At 38.2% G+C, this 20,337-nt stretch overlaps 1 protein-coding gene across 4 annotated transcripts in view; it reads right to left on the bottom strand.

Moving 5' to 3' along the window:
- The window catches only part of Vmn2r13 (vomeronasal 2, receptor 13), a 36,040-nt gene extending 16,028 nt beyond the window's left edge, over positions 1-20,012 (bottom strand). For all 4 annotated transcript variants that reach the window (XM_017320857.1, XM_017320858.1, NM_001104624.1 and 1 more), the window contains exons 1-3: positions 19,813-20,012; positions 2,844-3,126; positions 1,448-2,251 (exon numbers count right to left, since the gene is read on the bottom strand). In XM_017320857.1, the coding sequence (XP_017176346.1) occupies positions 1,448-2,251; positions 2,844-3,126; positions 19,813-20,012 (1,287 nt within the window). The remainder of the gene's footprint in view (positions 1-1,447; positions 2,252-2,843; positions 3,127-19,812) is intronic.
- Between the last annotated feature and the right edge of the window lie 325 nt (positions 20,013-20,337).

A 20,337-nucleotide genomic window follows, 5' to 3' on the forward strand; every position in this document is an offset into this window, starting at 1 on the left:
AAAAACGAGAAGCCATGTATGTGCAAATGCAATGGAAGTCTGAATGTCTATAAGTTGTGGGTCTTTCATGTCCATACAGTATACATATATGAGATATACATAAACTTAATAAAATGTGTAGTTGTAATCATTTATGGTTTTGTAAATAATTAATTTAAATGAATAACTATTAATCATAGCCCATGTACCAATTCTTGAGGAATTATTCTTTAGAAAAATATTCTAGTCTACTCATCACTTAAGGGTTTTATGATAAAACTATTTTGAATTTTGAACTCACTTGGTGAATTGTTGAGACACGCTTTCACAAAACTCACTGATATCATAAAAATGTATTGTCTCCTATCAAAAGTGATCCTTGTGCATGATATTTATCCATGTAAAAGATTCATTAGGGGGATTTGTAGTGTAGAAAAGTTTCCATTTAGAGAATTATCTCTACCAAATGCACAGTCCCAACCGTTAAGAAGGACACATGCTCCACTATGTTCATAGCAGCCTTATTTATAATAGCCAGAAGCTGGAAAGAACCCAGATGCCCCTCAACAGAGGAATGGATACAGAAAATTTGGTACATTTACACAATGGAGTACTACTCAGCTATTAAAAAGAATGAATTTATGAAATTCCTAGGCAAATGGATGGACCTGGAGGGCATCATCCTGAGTGAGGTAACCCAATCACAAAGGAACTCTCACAATATGTACTCACTGATAAGTGGATATTAGCCCAGAAACTTAGGATACCCAAGATATAAGATTTGCTAAACGCATGAAACTCAAGAAGAACGAAGCCCAAAGTGTGGACACTTTGCCCCTTCTTAGAAATGGGAACAAAACACCCATGGAAGGAGTTACAGAGACAAAATTTAGAGCTGTGACGAAAGGATGGACCATCTAGTGATTGCCATATCCAGGGATCCATCCCATAATCAGCTTCCAAACGCTGACACCATTGCCTACACTAGCAAGATTTTGCTGAAAGGACCCAGATATAGCTGTCTCTTCTGAGACTATGCCAGGGCCTAGCAAACACAGAAGTGGATGCTCACAGCCAGCTATTGGACGGATCACACGGCCCCCAATGGAGGAGCTAGAGAAAGTACCCAAGGAGCTAAAGGGATCTGCAACCCTATAGGTGGAACAACATTATGAACTAACCAGTACCCTGGAGCTCTTGTCTCTAGCTACATATGTATCAAAAGATGGCCTAGTTGGCCATCACTGGAAAGAGAGGCCCATTGGACTTGCAAACTTTATATGCCCCCATGCAGGGGAACGCCAGGGCCACAAAGGGGGTGTGTGGGTGGGTAGGGGGTTGGAGGGGTGTGTATGGAGGACTTTTGGGATAGCATTGGAAATGTAAACGAGGAAAATGCCTAATAAAAAAAGAGAAAAAAAAGATCCCATTGATATATCTAAATATAAGGAAATGTAAGAAACTTTACCTGCTGACAGTCAGTGAATATTCCTTTGGGTACTGCCATTTGCTGAGATTCTACTTGTTGAAGAATGAGTTCATGGTAGGTGTGGGCCACAGCATATACAGCATTATACAGATTGTAACCTTCCTCACTCAGGACCATGTCAAAATTGTTCCTTGCTGTCCATTCTAATGTGTTGTTGAATGTAAAATGATCCTTTTTATTGCTGTTCTTAGAGATGGAGCAATTAAAAGAATTCCACCCCAGTCTAGTCTCAGAAATGTTTACTGGGTATTTTTCATTGTTCATTGTTTGCAAGAAATTCCTAAATTTAACAAGTTCACCTATGTGGTGTGCAAAAGTAACAGTCCCATGAAAGAAATTAAAACTGAAATCTTTTTTATTTGTGACAACATCCCATTGTGAGGTTGTGATCCAGATTTTCCTTACACCTAAATGTATCCACCTTCTAAAGCCGACTTCTAGGGTAGAGTTCATTTCACCATAAATGATAACAACCTTTGCTGTTGATTCCATAATTTGTTTATCATATATCTTAGCCCTTGTCATATATAATTGCATGTTTCCTGGGATCATATTAACAAAAGCTAAACAGATTCCATCTCTTTGCATTTCTTCTCTCATATCTGATAGAAACTGAATACCTTGGTCATCATCTGAGATGACCAGTCCTATCCAAGTCCATCTAAAATGAAGCATCAAGGAGACCATGCCATGGGACAAATGTGTGTCCTTGGTTGCTACCTGATGGACATAGGGAAACTGGTCATGGTCACTCAGCTTAGGATTAAATGGTCCAAAGAAAACCTAAAGGATGTAGAAGAGAGGATGAAACATCCACATAAGGAATAAGATTGTTAGGATATTTGTACTTATACACAGGTAATGTTATTCACCTTTCATTACTCATATTAAAGATATTAAGATTATTATGTAAATATTGTATATTATTCCTATTAGATTCTAGAGTATTCCTGTAATTGTGAATGTCCTAGAAAACAGTTTTGCCTGTTTGCCCAGTGTATCTATGATCCTATTATGTAACTCTTTTACATGTGTATTTGTGTGTGTGTGTGTGTGTGTGTGTGTGTGTAGCACTGCACTCATAAATGCATACTGTCCAAACTGTCTAAGTTTCTTGTAGGCACATGTAAATGGGATTTAAAAGTTGTTAACTTGGGCTAGAGAGTTGTCTCAGTGTTTAAGAGCACTTACTGCTCCTCCAGAGGTCCAGAGTTCAATTCCCAGTAACCACGTGGTGACTCATCACTACCTGTAAGGGGATCCGATGCCCTCTTCTGGTCTGTCCAAAGGCAGTGACAATGTACTCACCTACATTAAATAAATGAATCTTTAAACACAAAAAGTTTTTAACTCATCCAGTGTCACATATTCTTACCCTTGGTGTCCCAGTATGAATTGACAGTTTTACAGATGTTTTCCATGATGGTCCTATAAAGCTTATGTAACATGCTCCATAAAATACACAGATATTATCAGTAAATTCCACAGTAATGTTCTTTTCTGAATATATTTTGTCCAGATCTCCCAATGTTTTTTCGCACTGACCAGAAGTAATGGGGGATATCAAAGACATGTTGGGTAAAAGATAAGGATTCTTGTTGATTTCATCAGTAGCAAAAAACAGTACTAGGAAAAACTCATATCTTCTTGCTGGTATTCTAAAACAAGGCATAATTATGATTAAGGGATATGTTTGAAACATGAAAATTCAATTGCTGTAAAGTTTGTAATATGAGACATACTAAATTTCTTTCTAAATGTTTTTAAATAAACCTCATAAATTAGAGATCTTTAGAGTTAAATACAATTTAAAAATTCATAGTCATAGGGCACTATGATATGATAAGTTTGGTATTTGTGAAAATGAAGATTGTTTTATCTCTGAATGCTAACCTTGAACTAGATTACAGTCTATTGAAGGAGACTAGTATAAAATAATCTTAAAACTGTAATTCCACACACACATAATAGAACCATGACTTAAACCACATATTAAATATATAACACTCTCCTTAAACTTTTTTATTATTTAAATGCATTTTATACTGTGGAGAATCAGAGTGCTGTCATGAGAACAGTGTGTATAGCCAAGGCCATGAGAGCAGTCAGTGTAGCCAAGGTCAGAGAGTAGTGTGTGCAACCAAGAGGAACTCTTATCTATGTTTAGTCTGTAGAGGAACTTTCTCAAGAAGAGTGCTGTGTGCTGAAGTGCTTATAAGCTGGAGATGCAGAAATAAACTTTGAGTCTTGATGAGAATATTGTCTTAGCTCTATGTTTCTCTTGTTCCAACTTTTCATTTCTAGCCCTAGCACACCCAGGACATTCTGATTACCTGAGAACATGTGGGTTATAGAAGCAACAAAGTTTCTTGGTCCGGGGGGCAGAGCTGAGACTCAGACCCCTGGACCCATTCCTTGCCAGAGGAGAGTTGTCCTACAGGGAGGGTTCTGACCCCAGAACTCAGGAGGTGGTTCAGAGCTCCAGACTGCTGGACACCTGCTCAACCAGAGACAGCTTGAACATTAAAACCAGAGATTTCCAGATGGCAAAAGGCAAATGTAAGTATCTTACTAACAGAAATCAAAAACACTGGGCATCATCAGAACCCAGAATGCCCACTACAACGAGTCCTGGATACCCCAACACACCCAAAAAGGAAGACACGAAGTTAAAATCATATCTCATGATGGTGGTAGAAGATTTAAAGAAGGGCATTAATAACTCACTTAAAGAAATACAGGAGAACAGTGCTAAAGAGGTAGAAGCCCTTAAAGAGAAAGCACAAAAATTCCTCAAGTAATTACAGGAGAATACTGTTAAACAGGTAGAAGTCCTTAAAGAACTACAGACAAACACTGCTAAACAGGTAGAAGAAACACAAAAATCCCTGAAAGAGTTACAGGAAAACACAACCAAACAGGCAATGCAATTGAAAAAAACCATCCAAGATCTAAAAATTGAAGTAGAAACAATGAAGAAAACACAAAGGGAGACAACTCTGGAGATAGAAACCCTAGGAAAGAAATCAGGAACCATAGATGTGAGCATCAGCAACAGAATACAAGAGATGGAAGAGAGAATCTCAGGTGCAGAAGATTCCATAGGGAACATGGACACAACTATCAAAGAAAATGCAAAATGAAAGAAGATTCTAACTCAAAATATCCACGAAATCCAGGACACAATGAGAGGACCAAACCTATGGATGATAGGAGTAGATGAGAATGAAGATTTTCAACTTAAAGAGCCGGCAAATATCTTCAACAAAATTATAGAAGAAAACTTTCCGTACCTAAAGAAAGAGATGCCCATGAACATACAAGAGGCCTACAGAACTCCCAATAGATTGAACCAGAAAAGAAATTCTTCCCAACACATAATAATCAGAACAACAAATGCACTAAAGAAAGGCAGAATATTGGGAGCACCTGGGGGAGCCATCTTGGTTCCTGGATCCCTCCAAGACTAGATTGTGAAGGTGAGAGTGTGGACTACAGAAGCTAACAGCATCTGGGACAGGCAGAAGCAACACAGCTCCTGAGGCAGACCCTGTTTCAGGCTCCAGACATTCAGGCACCTTCCCTGCCAGAGGAGAGGTGTTTACCCCGCCTGGGAGGGCTTTGCTGGAGCACCTGGGGGAGCCATCTTGGTTCTCTGATCCCTCTGAGACTGGTCTGCGCAGGTGAGAGTGTGGACTACAGAAGCTAACGGATTCTGGGACAGGTAGAAGCTACACAGCTTTTGAGGCAGAGCTTAATTTGGGCCCCAGACATCCGGGCACTTTCCCTACCAAAGGAGAGATGTCCAATACACCTGGGAGGGCTTTGCTGGATCACCTTGGGGAGCCATCTTGGTTCCCGGATCCCTCTGAGCAGGTGAGAATGTGGACTACAGAAGCTAACAGCTTCTGGGACAGGCTGAAGCAACACAGCTTCTGGGACAGGCCCTGTTTCAGGGCTTCATCTTTGCCAAGAGGCAGGTCTGAACCCCAGATATCTGTACACCTTCCCTGCAAGAGGAGAGCTTGCCTACAGAGAGTTCTCTGACCACTGAAACTCAGGAGAGATCTAGTCTCACAAGTCTGCTGATAGAGGCTAACAGAATCACGGGAGGAACAAGCTCCAACCAGAGACAACTATAAGAACTAACTCCAGAGATTACCAGATGGCAATAGGCAAATGTAAGAATCTTACTAACAGAAACCAAGACCACTCACCATCATCAGAAACCAGCACCCCACCTTACCAGTCCTGGGAACACCAATACCTGAAAGCTAGACCTAGATTTAAAAGCATATCTCATGATGATGGTAGAGGATATCAAGAAGGACTTTAATAACTCACTTAAAGAAATACAGGATAACATTGGTAAAGAGTTATAAGTACTTAAAGAAAAACAGGAAAACACAGCCAAACAGGTAGAAATCCTTAAAGAAAAATAGGAAAACACAACCAAACATGTGATGGAAATGAACAAAACCATACTAGACCTAAAAAGTAGACACAATAAAGAAAACCCATAGTGAGGCAACGCTGGAGATAGAAATCCTAGGAAAGAAATCTGGAACCATAGATGTGAGCATCAGCAACAGAATACAAGAGATGGAAAAGAGAATCTCAGGAGCAGAAGATTACATAGAGAACATGGGCACAACAATCAAAGAAAATGCAAAATGCAAAAAGATCCTAACTCAAAACATCCAGGAAATCCAGGACACAATGTGAAGACCAAACCTATGGATAAAGGCATAGATGAGAATGAAGATTTTCAACTTAAAGGGCCAGCAAATATCTTCAACAAAATTATAGAAGAAAACTTCCCAAACCTAATGTAAAAGATGCCCATGAACTTACAAGAAGCCTATAGAACTCCGAATAGACTGGACCAGAAAAGAAATTCCTCCCAACACATAGTAACCAGAACAACAAATGCACTAAATAATGATAGAATATTAAAAGCAGTAAAAGAAAAAGGTCAAGTAACATATAAAGACAGGCCTATTAGAATTACACCAGAATTTTCACCAGAGACTATGAAACCCAGAAGAGCCTGGACAGATGTTATACAGACACTAAGAGAACAAACATACCAGCCCAAGCTACTATATCCAGGAAAACTCTCAATTACCATTGATGGAGAAACCAAAATATTCCACTACAAAACCAAATTCACACACTATCTTTCCACGAATCCAGCTCTTCAAAGGATAATAACAGAAAAAAAAATAAGGATGGAAACCACACCTTACAAAAAGCAAGAAAGTAATCCTTCAAAAAACCAAAAAGAAGACAGCCTCAAGAACAGAATGCCAACTCTAACAACAAAAATAATAGGAAGCAACAATTAATTTTCCTTAATATCTGTTAATATCAATGGACTCAATTCCCCAATAAAAAGAATAGACTAATAGATTGGCTACACAAACAGGACCCAACATTTTACTGCTTACAAAACCCACCTCAGGGAAAAAGACAGACACTACCTCAGAATGAAAGGCTGGAAAACAATTTTCCAAGCAAGTGGTCTGAAGAAACAAGATGAAGTAGCCATTCTAATATCTAATAAAATCGACTTCCAACCCAAAGTTTTCAAAAAAGGCAAGGAGGGGCACTTAATACTCATCAAAGGAAGAATATTCCAAGAGGGACTCTCAATTCTGAATACCTATGCTCCAAATGCAAGGGCAGCCACATTCATTAAAGAAACTTTAATAAAGCTCAAAGCACACATAGCACGTCACACCATAATAGTGGGAGACTTCAACACACCACTTTCATCAATGGACAGACCCTGGAAACAGAAAATAAACAGGGACACAGTTAAACTTACAGAATTTATGAAACAAATGGATTTAACAGATATCTACAGAACATTTTATCCTAAAACAAAAGGATATATCTTCTTCTCAGCACCTCATGGTACCGTCTAAAAAACTGACCATATAATTCGTCACAAAACAAGTCTCAACAGATACAAAAATATTGAAATTGTCCCATGCATCCTATCAGATCACCATGGAATAAAGCTGATCTTCAATAAAAACATAAATAATAGAAAGCTAACATTCAAGAGGAAACTGAACAGCACTATACTCAATGATACCTTGGTAAAGAAAGAAATTAAAGATTTTTAGAGTTTAATGAAAAAGAATCCACAACATACCCAAACTTAATGGACACAATGAAAGCATTTCTAAGAGGAAAACTCATAGCTCTGAGTGCCTCAAAAAAGAAACTAGAGAGAGCACACACCAGCAGATGACAACATACCTAAAAGCTCTAGAAAAAAGGAAACAAATTCACCCTAGAGGAGTAGAGGGCAGGAAATAATCAAACTCAGGGGCAAAATCAACCAAGTGGAAACAGGAAGAACTATTCAAAGAATCAACCAAACCAGGAGCTGGTTCTTTGGAAAATCAACAAGATAGATAAACCCTTAGCCAGACTCACTAGAGGGAACAGGGACAGCATCCTAATTAACAAAATCAGAAATGAAAGGGAGACATAACAACAGATCCTGAAGTAATCCAAAACACCATCAGATCCTTCTACAAAAGGCTATACTCAACAAAACTGGAAAACCTGGATGAAATGGACAAATTTCTAGGTACCAATGTTAAATCAGAATCAAGTTAATGACCTAAACAGTCCTATATCTCCTTAAGAAACAGAAGCAGTCATTAATATTTTCCCAACCAAAAAAAGCCCAGGACCAGATGGGTTTAGTGCAGAGTTCTATCAGACTGTAAAAGAAGATCTAATTCCAGTTCTTCTCAAACTATTCCACAAAATAGAAGCAGAAGGTACTCTACCCAATTCATTCTATGAAGCCACAAATACTCTGATACCTAAACCACATAAAGACCCCACAAATATAGTGAACTTCAGTCCAATTTCCATTAGGAATATCGATACAATAATCCTCAATAAAAACCTTGCTAACAGAATCCAAGAACACATCAAGACAATCATCAATCTTGACCAAATAGGTTTCATTCCAGGGATGCAGGGATGGTTTAATATATGGAAATCAACCAACGAAATCCAGTATATAAACAAACTCAAAGATAAAAACCACATGATCATCTCGTTAGATGCTGAGAAAGCATTTGACAAAATCCAACACACCTTCATGATAAAAGCCATGGAATGATCAGGAATTCAAGGTCCATACCTAAACATAATAAAAGCAATATACAGCAAACCAGTAGCCAAATTCAAAGTAAATGGACAGAAGCTGGTAGTAATCCCACTAAAATCAGGGAATAGATAAGGCTGCCCACTTTCCCCCTACCTATTCAATATAGTAGTTTAAGACCTAGCCAGAGCAATTCGAAAACAAAAGGAGACTAAGGGGATAGAAATTGCAAAGGAAGAAGTCAAAATATCACTTTTTGCAGATGGTATGATAGTATATACAAGTGACCCTAAAAATTCCACCAGCGAACTCCTAAACCTGATAAACAGCTTCAGGACAGTAGCTAGGTGTCCGACTGGCTCGGAAGGCGTCAGCCTCAGGAGCAGCGGGTGCCACCTTGGTTCCGGGACTCCCCCGAACTTAGGAACTTAGTCAGCACAGGTGAGAGTGTGCACCACAGAAGCTGACAGCTTCTGGGAACTGCCAAAGCAACACAGCTTCTGGGAAAGGTCCTGTTTTGGGCATTCTTCTTCGGCCAGGAGGAGGTCCAAACACAAGATATCTGCGCACCTTCCCTGTAAGAGGAGAGCTAGCCAGTAGAGAATGCTCTGAGCACTGAAACTCAGAGGAGAGAGTCTGTCTCCCAGGTCTGCTGATAGACGGTAACAGAATCACCAGAAGAACAATCTCTAAACAGAGTCAACTATAACAACTAACTCCAAAGATTACCAGATGGCGAAAGGTAAACGTAGGAATCTTACTAACAGGAACCAAGACCACTCACCATCATCAGAACCTAGCACTCCCACTTTGCCCAATCCAGGGCACCACAACACACCCGAAAACCTAGACCCAGATTTAAAAGCATATTTCATGATGATGATAGAGGACATCAAGAAGGACTTTAATAACTCACTTAAAGAAATACAGAAGAACACTGCTAAAGAGTTACAAGTCCTTAAAGAAAAACTGGAAAACACAGCCAAACAGGTAGAAGTCCTTACAGAAAAAGAAGAAAACACATCCAAACAGGTGATGGAAATGAACAAAACCATACTAGACCTAAAAAGGGAAGTAGACACAATAAAGAAAACGCAAAGTGAGGCAATGCTGGACATAGAAACCCTAGGAAAGAAATCTGGAACCATAGATGTGAGCATCAGTAACAGAATACAAGAGATGGAAGAGAGAATATCAGGTGCAGAAGATTCCATAGAGAACATCGGCACAACAATTAAAGAAAATGGAAAAAGCAAAAAGATCCTAACTCAAAATATCCAGGAAATCCAGGACACAATGAGAAGACCAAACCTATGGATAATAGAGGTGGATGAGAATGAAGATTTTCAATTCAAAGGACCAGCAAATATCTTCAACAAAATTATAGAAGAAAACTTCCCAAATCTAAAGAAAGAGATACCCATGAACTTACAAGAAGCACACAGAACTCCAAATAGACTGGACCAGAAAAGAAATTCCTCCCGACACATAATAATCAGAACTACAAATGCACTAAATAAAGATAGAATACTAAAAGCAGTAAGGGAAAAAGGTCAAGTAACTTATAAAGGCAAGTCAATCAGAATTACACCAGATTTTTCACCAGAGACTATGAAAGCCAGAAGAGCCTGGACAGATGTTATACAGACACTAAGAGAACACAAATTCCAGTCCAGGCTACTATACCCAGCCAAACTCTCAATTACCATAGATGGAGAAACCAAAGTATTCCATGACAAAACCAAATTCACACATTACCTTTCCACGAATCCAGCCCTTCAAAGGATAATAACAAAAAAAAAAAAAAAAAAAAAAAAAAAAAAACCAATACAAGGACCAGAACCTCCCCCTAGAAAAAACAAGAAGGTAATCACTCAACAAACCTAAAAGAAGACAGCCACAAAAACAGAATGCCAACTTTAATAACAAAAATAAGAGGAACCAACAATTACTTTTCCTTACTATCTCTTAATATCAATGGTCTCAACTCCCCAATAAAAAGACATAGACTAACAAATTGGCTATAAAAACAAGACCGAACATTTTGCTGCTTATAGGAAACTCATCTCAGAGAAAAAGATAGACACTACCTCAGAATGAAAGGCTGGAAAACAATTTTCCAAGCAAATGGTATGAAGAAACAAGCTGGAGTAGCCATCCTAATATCTGAAAAGATTGACTTCCAACCCAAAGTCATCAAAAAAGACAAGGAGGGGCACTTCATTCTCATCAAAGATAAAATCCTTCAAGAGGAACTCTCAATTCTGAATATCTATGCTCCAAATACAAGGGCAGCCACATTCCTTAAAGAAACTTTAGTAAATCTCAAAGCACACATTGCACCACACACAATAGTAGTGGGAGACTTCAACACACCACTTTAGCCAATGGACAGATCATGGAAACAGAAACTAAACAGGGACACAGTGAAACTAACAGAAGCTATGAAACAAATGGATCTGACAGATATCTACAGAACATTTTATCCTAAAACAAAAGGATATACCTTCTTCTCAGCACCTCATGGTACCTTCTTCAAAATTGACCACATAATAGGTCACAAAACAGGCCTCAACAGATACAAAAATATTGAAATTGTCCCATACATCCTATCAGATCACCATGCACTAAGGCTGATCTTAAATAACAAAATAAATAATAGAAAGCCAACATTCACATGGAAACTGAACAACACTCTTCTCAATGATACCTTGGTCAAGGAAGGAATAAAGAAAGAAATTAAGGACTTCTTAGAGTTCAATGAAAATGAAGGCACTTCATACTCAAACTTATGGGACACAATGAAAGCATTTCTAAGAGGAAAACTCATAGCTCTGAGTGCCTCAACAACAACAACAACAAAAAAAACCTAGGGAGAGCATACATTAGCAGCTTGACAACACACCTAAAAGCTCTAGAACAAAAGTAAACAAATTCACCCAAGAGGAGTAGATGGCAGGAAATAATCAAACTCAGGGGTGAAATCAACCAAGTGGAAACAAGAAGAACTATTCAAAGAATTAAGCAAAGGAGGAGTTGGTTCTTTGAGAAAATCAACAAGATAGATAAACCCTTAGCTAGACACACTAGAGGGCACAGGGACAAAGTCCTAATTAACAAAATCAGAAATGAAAAGGGAGACATAACAACAGATCCAGAAGAAATCCAAAACACCATCAGATCCTTCTACAAAAGGCTATACTCAACAAAACTTGAAAACTTGGACGAAATGGACAAATTTCTGAACAGTTACCAGGTACCAAAGTTAAATCAGGAACAAGTTAACGATCTAAACAGTGCCATATCCCCTAATGAAATAGAAGCAGTCATTAATAGTCTCCCAGCCAAAAAAAAAAAAAAAAAGCCCAGGACCAGGTGGGTTTAGTGCAGAGTTCTATCAGACCTTCAAAGAAGATCTAAATCAAGTTCTTCTCAAACTATTGCACAAAATAGAAGTAGAAGGTACTCTACCCAACTCATTTTATGAAGCCACAATTACTCTGATACCTAAACCACAGAAAGATCCAACAAAGATAGAGAACTTTAGACCAATCTCTCTTATGAATATCGATGCAAAAATCCTCAATAAAGTTCTTGCTAACTGAATCCAAGAACACATTAAAGCAATCATCCATCCTGACCAAGTAGGTATTATTCCAGGGAAGCAGGGATGGTTTAATATATGAAAATCCATCAATGTAATCCATTATATAAACAAACTCAAAGACAAAAACCACATGATCATCTCGTTAGATGCAGAAAAAGCATTTGACAAGATCCAACATCCATTCATGATAAAAGTCTTGGAAAGATCAGAAATTCAAGGCCCATACCTAAACATGATAAAAGCAATCTACAACAAACCAGTAGCCAGCATCAAAGTAAATGGAGAGAAGCTGGAAGCAATCCCACTAAAATCAGGGACTAGACAAGGCTGCCCACTTTCTCCCTACCTTTTCAACATGGTACTTGAAGTATTAGCCAGAGCAATTCGACAACAAAAAGAGATCAAGCGGAGACAAATTGGAAAAGAGGAAGTCAAAATACCACTTTTTGCAGATGATATGATAGTATATATAAATGACCCTAAAAATTCTACCAGAGAACTCCTAAACCTAATAAACAGCTTCGGTGAAGTAGCTGGATATAAAATTAACTCAAACAAGTCAATGGCCTTTCTGTACACAAAGGACAAACAGGTTGAGAGAGAAATTAGGGAAACAACACCCTTCTCAATAGCCAGAAATAATATAAAATACCTAGGCGTGACTGTAACTAAGGAAGTAAAAGATCTGCATGACAAGAACTTCATGTTTCTGAAGAAAGAAATTAAAGAAGATCTCAGAAGATGGAAAGATCTCCCATGCTCATGGATTGGCATGATCAATATAGTAAAAATGGCTATCTTGCCAAAAGCAATCTACAGATTCAATGCAATCCCCATCAAAATTCCAACTCAATTCTTCAACGAATTAGAAAGGGCAATCGGCAGATTCATCTGGAATAACAAAAAACCTAGGATAGCAAAAACTCTTCTCAAGGATAAAAGAACCTCTGGTGGAATCACCATGCCTGACCTAAAGCTGTACTACAGATCAATTGTGATAAAAACTGCCTGGTACTGGTATAGTGACAGACAAGTAGACCAATGGAACAGAATTGAAGACCCAGAGATGAACCCAGACACCTATGGTCACTTGGTCTTTGACAAGGGAGCTAAAACCATCCAGTGGAAAAAAGACAGCATTTTCAACAAATGGTGCTGGCACAACTGGCTATTATCACGTAGAAGATTGAGAATTGATCCATTACTATCTCCTTGTACTAAGGTCAAATCTAAGTGGATTAAGGAACTCCACATAAAACCAGAGACACTGAAACTTATAGAGGAGAAAGTAGGGAAAAGCCTTGAAGATATGGGTACAGGGGAAAAATTCCTGAAGAGAACAGCAATGGCTTGTGCTATAAGATCGAGAATCGATAAATGGGACCTCATAAAATTGCAAAGCTTCTGCAAGGCAAAAGACACCATCAATAAGACAAAAAGACCACCAACAGACTGGGAAAGGATCTTTACCTATCCCAAATCAGACAGGGGACTAATATCCAATATATATAAAGAACTCAAGAAGGTAGACTCCATAAAATCAAATAACCCCATTAAAAAATGGGGCTCAGAACTGAACAAAGATTTCTCACCCGAGGAATACCGAATTGCAGAGAAGCACCTGAAAAAATGTTCAACATCCGTAATCATCAGGGAAATTCAAATCAAAACAACCCTGAGATTCTACCTCACACCAGTCAGAAGGGCCAAGATGAAAAACTCAGGTGACAGCAGATGCTGGCGAGGATGTGGATAAAGAGGAACTCTCCTTCATTGATGGTGGGATTGCAAGCTTGTACAACCACTCTGGAAATCATTCTGGCGGTTCCTCAGAAAATTGGACATAGTACTACCAGATGATCCAGCAATACCTCCTCTGGGCATATATCCAGAAGATGCCCAAACTGGTAAGAAGGACACATGCTCCACTATGTTCATAGCAGCCTTATTTATAATAGCCAGAAGCTGGAAAGAACCCAGATGCCCCTCAATAGAGGAATGGATACAGAAAATGTGGTACATTTTCACAATGGAGTACTACTCAGCTATTAAAAAGAATGAATTTATGAAATTCCTAGGCAAATGGATGGACCTGGAGGGCATCATCCTGAGTGAGGTAACCCAATCACAAAGGAACTCTCACAATATGTACTCACTGATAAGTGGATATTAGCCCATAAACTTAGGATACCCAAGATACAATTTGCTAAAAACATTAAACTCAAGAGAACGAAGCCCAAAGTGTGGACACTTTGCCCCTTCTTTGAATAGGAAACAAAACATCCATGGAACGAGTTACAGAGACAAAATTTGGAAGTGTGACGAAAGGATGGACCATCTAGTGATTGCCATATCCAGAGATCCATCCCATGATCAGCTTCCAAACGCTGACACCATTGCCTACACTAGCAAGATTTTGCTGAAAGGACCCAGATATAGCTGTCTCTTCTGAGACTATGCCAGGGCCTAGCAAACACAGAAGTGGATGCTCACAGTCAGCTATTGAATGGACCACAGGGACCCCAATGGAGGAACTAGAGAAAGCACCCAAGGAACTAAAGGGAACTGCAACCCTATAGGTGGAACAACAATATGAACTAAGCAGTACCCCGGAGCTCTTGTCTCTAGCTACATATGTATCAAAAGATGGCCTAATCGGCCATCACTGCAAAGAGAGGCCCATTGGACTTGCAAACTTTATATGCCCCAGTACAGGGGAACGCCAGGATCAAAAAGGGGGAGTGGGTGGGTAGGGGAGTGGGGGGTTGGGTATGGGGTACTTTTGGTATAGGATTGGAAATGTAAGTGAGCTAAATACCTAATAAAAAATGGAAAAAAATTACTCTAGCAAATCAGTGGCCTTTCTCTACACATAGGATAAACAGGATGAGAACGAAATTAGGGAAATATCACCCTTCACCATAGTCACAAATAATATAAAATACCTTGGTGTTACTCTAACTAAGGAAGTGAAAGATCTCCATGACAAGAACTTAAAGTCTCTGAAGAAAGAAATTGAAGATCTCAGAAGATGGAAAGACCTCCCATGCTCATGGATTGCAGGATCAATATAGTAAAAATGGCTGTCCTGCAGAAAGCAACCTACAGATTCAATGCAATCGCCACCAAAATTCCAACTCAATTCTTCACTGAGTTAGGAAAGGCAATTTGCAAATTCATCTGGAATAACAAAAAACCTAGGATAGCAAAAACTCTTCTCAAGGATAAAAGAACCTATGGTGGAATCACCATGCCTGACCTCAAGCTGTACTACAGAGCAATTGTGATAAACCCGAATGGTATTGGTACAGCGACAGACAGGTATATCAATGGAATAGAATTGAAGACCCAGAAACAAACCCACACACCCATGGTCACTTGATCTTTGACAAAGGAGCTAAAACCATCCAGTTTAAAAAAGACAGCATTTTCAAAAAATGGTACTGGCACAACTGGCGGTTATCATGTAGAAGAATGTGAATTGATCCATTCTTATCTCCTTGTACAAAGCTCAAGTCTAAGTGGATTAAAGAACTTCATATAAAACCAGAGACACTGAAATTTATAGATGAGAAAGTGGGGAAAACCCTCGAAGATATGGGCAAAGGGGAATCATTTCTAAACAGAACAGCAATGGTCTGTGCTGTAAGATCAATAATCCACAAATGGGATCTCATAAAATTGCAAAGCTTCTGTAAGGCAAAAGATACTGTCAATAAGACAACAAGGCTACAAACAGATTGGGAAATAATTTTTACCATTTCTAAATTTGATAGGAGCCTAATATCCAATATATACAAACAGCTCAGGAAGCTGAACTCCAAAAATTCATATAACCCCATTAGAAAATGGGGTACAGAGGTAAACAAAGAATTCTCAACCGAAGAATACTGAAGGGCTTAGAAACACTTGAAAAAATGTCCAACATCCTTAATCATCAGGGAAATGCAAATCAAAACAACGCTGAGGTTCCACCTCACACCAGTCAGAATGGCTAGGATCAAAAATTCAGGTGTCAGCATATCCTGGCAAGGACGTGCAGAAAGAGGAACACTCTTCCATTGCTGGTTGGATTGCAGGCTTGTACAACCACTCTGGAAATCAGTCTGGCGGATCTTCAGAAAACTGGACATAGTACTACTGGTAGATCCAGCAATAACTCTCCTGGGCATATACCCAGAAAATGTTCCAGCTGCTAATAAGAACACATGCTCTACTATGTTCATAGAAGCCCTATTTATAACAGCCAGAAGCTGGAAAGAACCCAGATGTCCCTCAACAGAGGAATGGATGCAGAAAATGTGGTACATTTACACAATGGAATACTACTCAGATATTAAAAACAATGAATTTATGAAATTCTTGGGCAAATGGCTGTATCTGGAGTATATCATCCTGAGTGAGATAACCCAATTACAAAAGAAGTTACTTGATATGCACTCACTGAGAAGTGGATATTAGCCCAGAAACCTAGAATACCTGAGATACAACTTCCAAAACACAAGAAAATCAAGAAGGAAGACCAAATTGTGGATACTTCATTCCTCCCTAGAATGGGGAATAAAATGTCCATGGAAGGAGTTGCATAGATAAATTTTGGAGCTAAGATGAAAGGCTGGACAATAAAGAGACTGCCCCAGCCGGGGATCCATCCCTTAATCAGCCACCAAATGCAGACAGTATTTCATAAGGCATCAAGATATTGCGAAAAGGACCTTGATATACTTGTCTCTTGTGAGGCTATGCCAGTGCCTAGCCAGCACAGAAATGGATGCTCACAGTCAGCTATTGGATGGAACACAGGCCCCCAATGTAGGATCTAGAGAAAGTACCCAAGAACTGAAGCAGTCTGCAACCCTATGGTGGAACAACAATATGAACTAATCAGTACCCCCAGAACTCATACCTCTAACTGCATATGTAGCAGAAGATGGTCTAGTTGACCATCATTGAGAAGAGAGGCCCCTTGGTCTAGCAAACTTTGTATGCCCCTGTACAAGGGTAAGCCAGGGCCAAGAAGTGGGAGTGAGTGGGTAGGGGAGCAGTTCTGGGGGAGGGTATAGGGGACTTTTGGGGTAGCATTTGAAATTTAAATGAAGAAAATACCTAATAAAAATTAACTGAAAAAAAAGAAATGCAAATGAAGAAAATATCTAATAAAAAATAATAAAAATATTAGCCCAGAAACCCAGAATATCCAAGAAACAACTTCCAAAACACAAGAAAATCAAGAAGGAAGACCAACTCTTGGATACTGAGTTCCTCTCTAGAATAGGGAATAAAATACCCAAGGAAGGAGTTGCAGAGACAAAGTTTGGAGCTAAGATGAAAGGATGGACCATTCATAGACTGCCCCACCCGGGGGTCCATCCCATAATCAGCCACCAAACACAGACACTATTGTATACGCCAGAAAGATTTTGCTGAAATTACCCTGATATAGCTGTCTCCTGTGAGGCAAGAAGGGCCAAGTATTGGGAGTGAGTGGGTAGTTGAGCAGGGCTGGGGGAGGGTATAGTGTACATTTGGGGTAGCATTTGAAATGTAAATGAGGAAAATTTCTAATTAAAAACATAGAAAATATTTTATGCGAATTAAGCATAGTAAAAGAGCATAAAATATTTAAAGATTAACACTAAAAATAAATTCAAAAGCCCTTATATGATACCACCTGATATAGTATGAGAGTTTTCAACAGCACATTATATATCTGTATATATTGTGTAATAATCAGTTTACTTAAAAAAGATTATCAGTGTTTCTAGGAGAGAAATTATTTTGTCAATAAATATTTTACAAATTTCAAAATAGGAAAAACTCTTTGAAGTTGAACATTTAGAAAATGCTAATTACAAGTCCAGTGAGAAAAATTATCAATAACATTTCCATGATGTTTGTAGAACATGATTTTAATATTCTCAACTATTAATATTCAATAAACAGATTATTTTAAGATACATTTCATTCAATTTTATTTGTCCATTTCAAAATATACATGATGATACAATATACCACTTAAGCAGAATATTACCCTTTAGGCGCCTTTATACATCAATTCAATGTTAACTTTTAGTGTGTCGCTATTATATCAGTTTTGTAAAGGTATCAGATTTCTATTAACATCTGTCTTCCTAATTCTTTGAGATCCTTCAAGTGATGTCTAAGTACAGAGATCTTTTCTCCATATGTAATGTGTTCATCTGCCCCAGCACAGTTGAAAGTTTATTTGTTACTATTAGCAATTACTTCTCATTAGGAGTAAAAACACCAAACATGCTCATTTGCATTTTTCAATTGAGGGTTTGGAGCTAAGTTATATTTCTCTAAACCTGAAACATGTATTGACATGTTTTAAACCTTATTATGGCTTACAAAAAGGTCACCAATGAGAATTTTCACTATTTTTCCGATGAGGTATGAGGTAATACAGGATACATCAGAAATGAAATCCCCACTGATCTAACACAGAATTATAATAATGTGAAGCCACCATCACTATCAAAGTGTACACAGTTTACTGTGCCTAATAATTGGAAATTGTATTCTTTAAATCCCAAAGACATAAAAATTGAAGAGGAGATGGGATGACAGTCAGAGATGAAAAAGCACAGGAAACCTTGGTTCATGAAAAAAAAAAGAAGTCCCAGGCATATTGATTAACTAAAAGTCAAGTGATTTCAACACTCCTTTCATGATCTGAGGCACCAATGGTAACATCTCACATTTCAGATCTCAGAACTAAGTAGCCATCTTGAGAACAGCTTCTCATCCACATGAAGTTCATTTGTTCTCCTAGATTTTCTCTAATGTTATTTCAATATTTATTCAATAATTAATAGAAATATTAGCCATTAATCTGACACTGATAATAAGCTTAACATGTGACTGGACGTTTGTATAATTGGATGAAAAGATTATTCTGATAACAGAATATGAATCCTTGAAGCCTTTTTCTACATTCAGTGTCAACTCCAGAATGGCAGGAGAGGCTCATTCAAAGACTATTTCAAAAACCAAAGTATATATATATGTGTGTGTGTGTGTCTGTGTGTGTGTGTGTGTGTCTGTGTGTCTGTGTATTCACAAGTATATATATATATATATATATATATAATGTTATATATGTAATCAGGTATAGTAGACCCACAAATACACACATATTTCAATGTATGAATTTATGCCCACCTGGTTTGGAGACCAAAATTAGATAACTGTTTATGAAGGCACTTAGATGCATGTTCATATAGTAATCTTTGGCACACAATAGAATACAGCTCTTTATATATAGCTCTTGCCACAGGTGGGAATTGTGAATTTAAGGCAGATGATGAGACTTCTTTCCACATATGATACCCACAAAAACTTAACAGATAGTCTCTAGTCTCTCTCATTGTCTAGCATTGTGAACTGGAGTCCAATGTAGTAAAGCTAAACTGTGACACATTTGACATTATTAAAATAGTGATTGACATTATGATTATTTTTCAGTGGTTCTTAATGTTACAGGGGGAAGAACAGGACACAATGCTACAGTTTGTATACACAGCTAAATACATCAAATACATAACATTGGAGCAGGTATTAAAGTTAATGACTTACCTAAAATCAGAAATATTATATATTTGGTCAATAGGTCCCTCAACTGCTGCAAGGAAAAAACCACAGTCACTTCTCAAATCTCCATCATTATCTTCATTACTCTTTATCCTCCAAAAGCAAATGGGTTCAGTTAAATGGCACAAGATGAGAGAAAATTTCAGGAGCAAAAAGCATAGAATGAAAACACATAGCTCCTTCATATCTGCTAGGATCTAAGATGGAGTAGTTGTGAAATCCGTTTTTTGTGCAGACAAACATCACAGACACACATAAAACTATGTGTCTGTTTTATGGCTACTGCTCTCTGAAGATCCACTTACTTATATTCAACAGTTCCGTTCTATTCATTCAATGTCATTCTCCCTGGATACATTGGGAAAATTCTGGCCTCAAGCTCTACATCTGTGGTCTGAAAACTTTTGATCAAAACTTTTCTGAAAACATGTTGTGAAGATCATGTTTTCCATCCTAAGGTGCCATGATTTCATTCAGATCCATGACATGATTCTTCCCAGGGGCAATACC

Source organism: Mus musculus, chromosome 5 (genome assembly GCF_000001635.26).
Source record: "Mus musculus strain C57BL/6J chromosome 5, GRCm38.p6 C57BL/6J".
In the NCBI taxonomy this organism is placed as follows: Eukaryota; Metazoa; Chordata; class Mammalia; order Rodentia; family Muridae; genus Mus; species Mus musculus.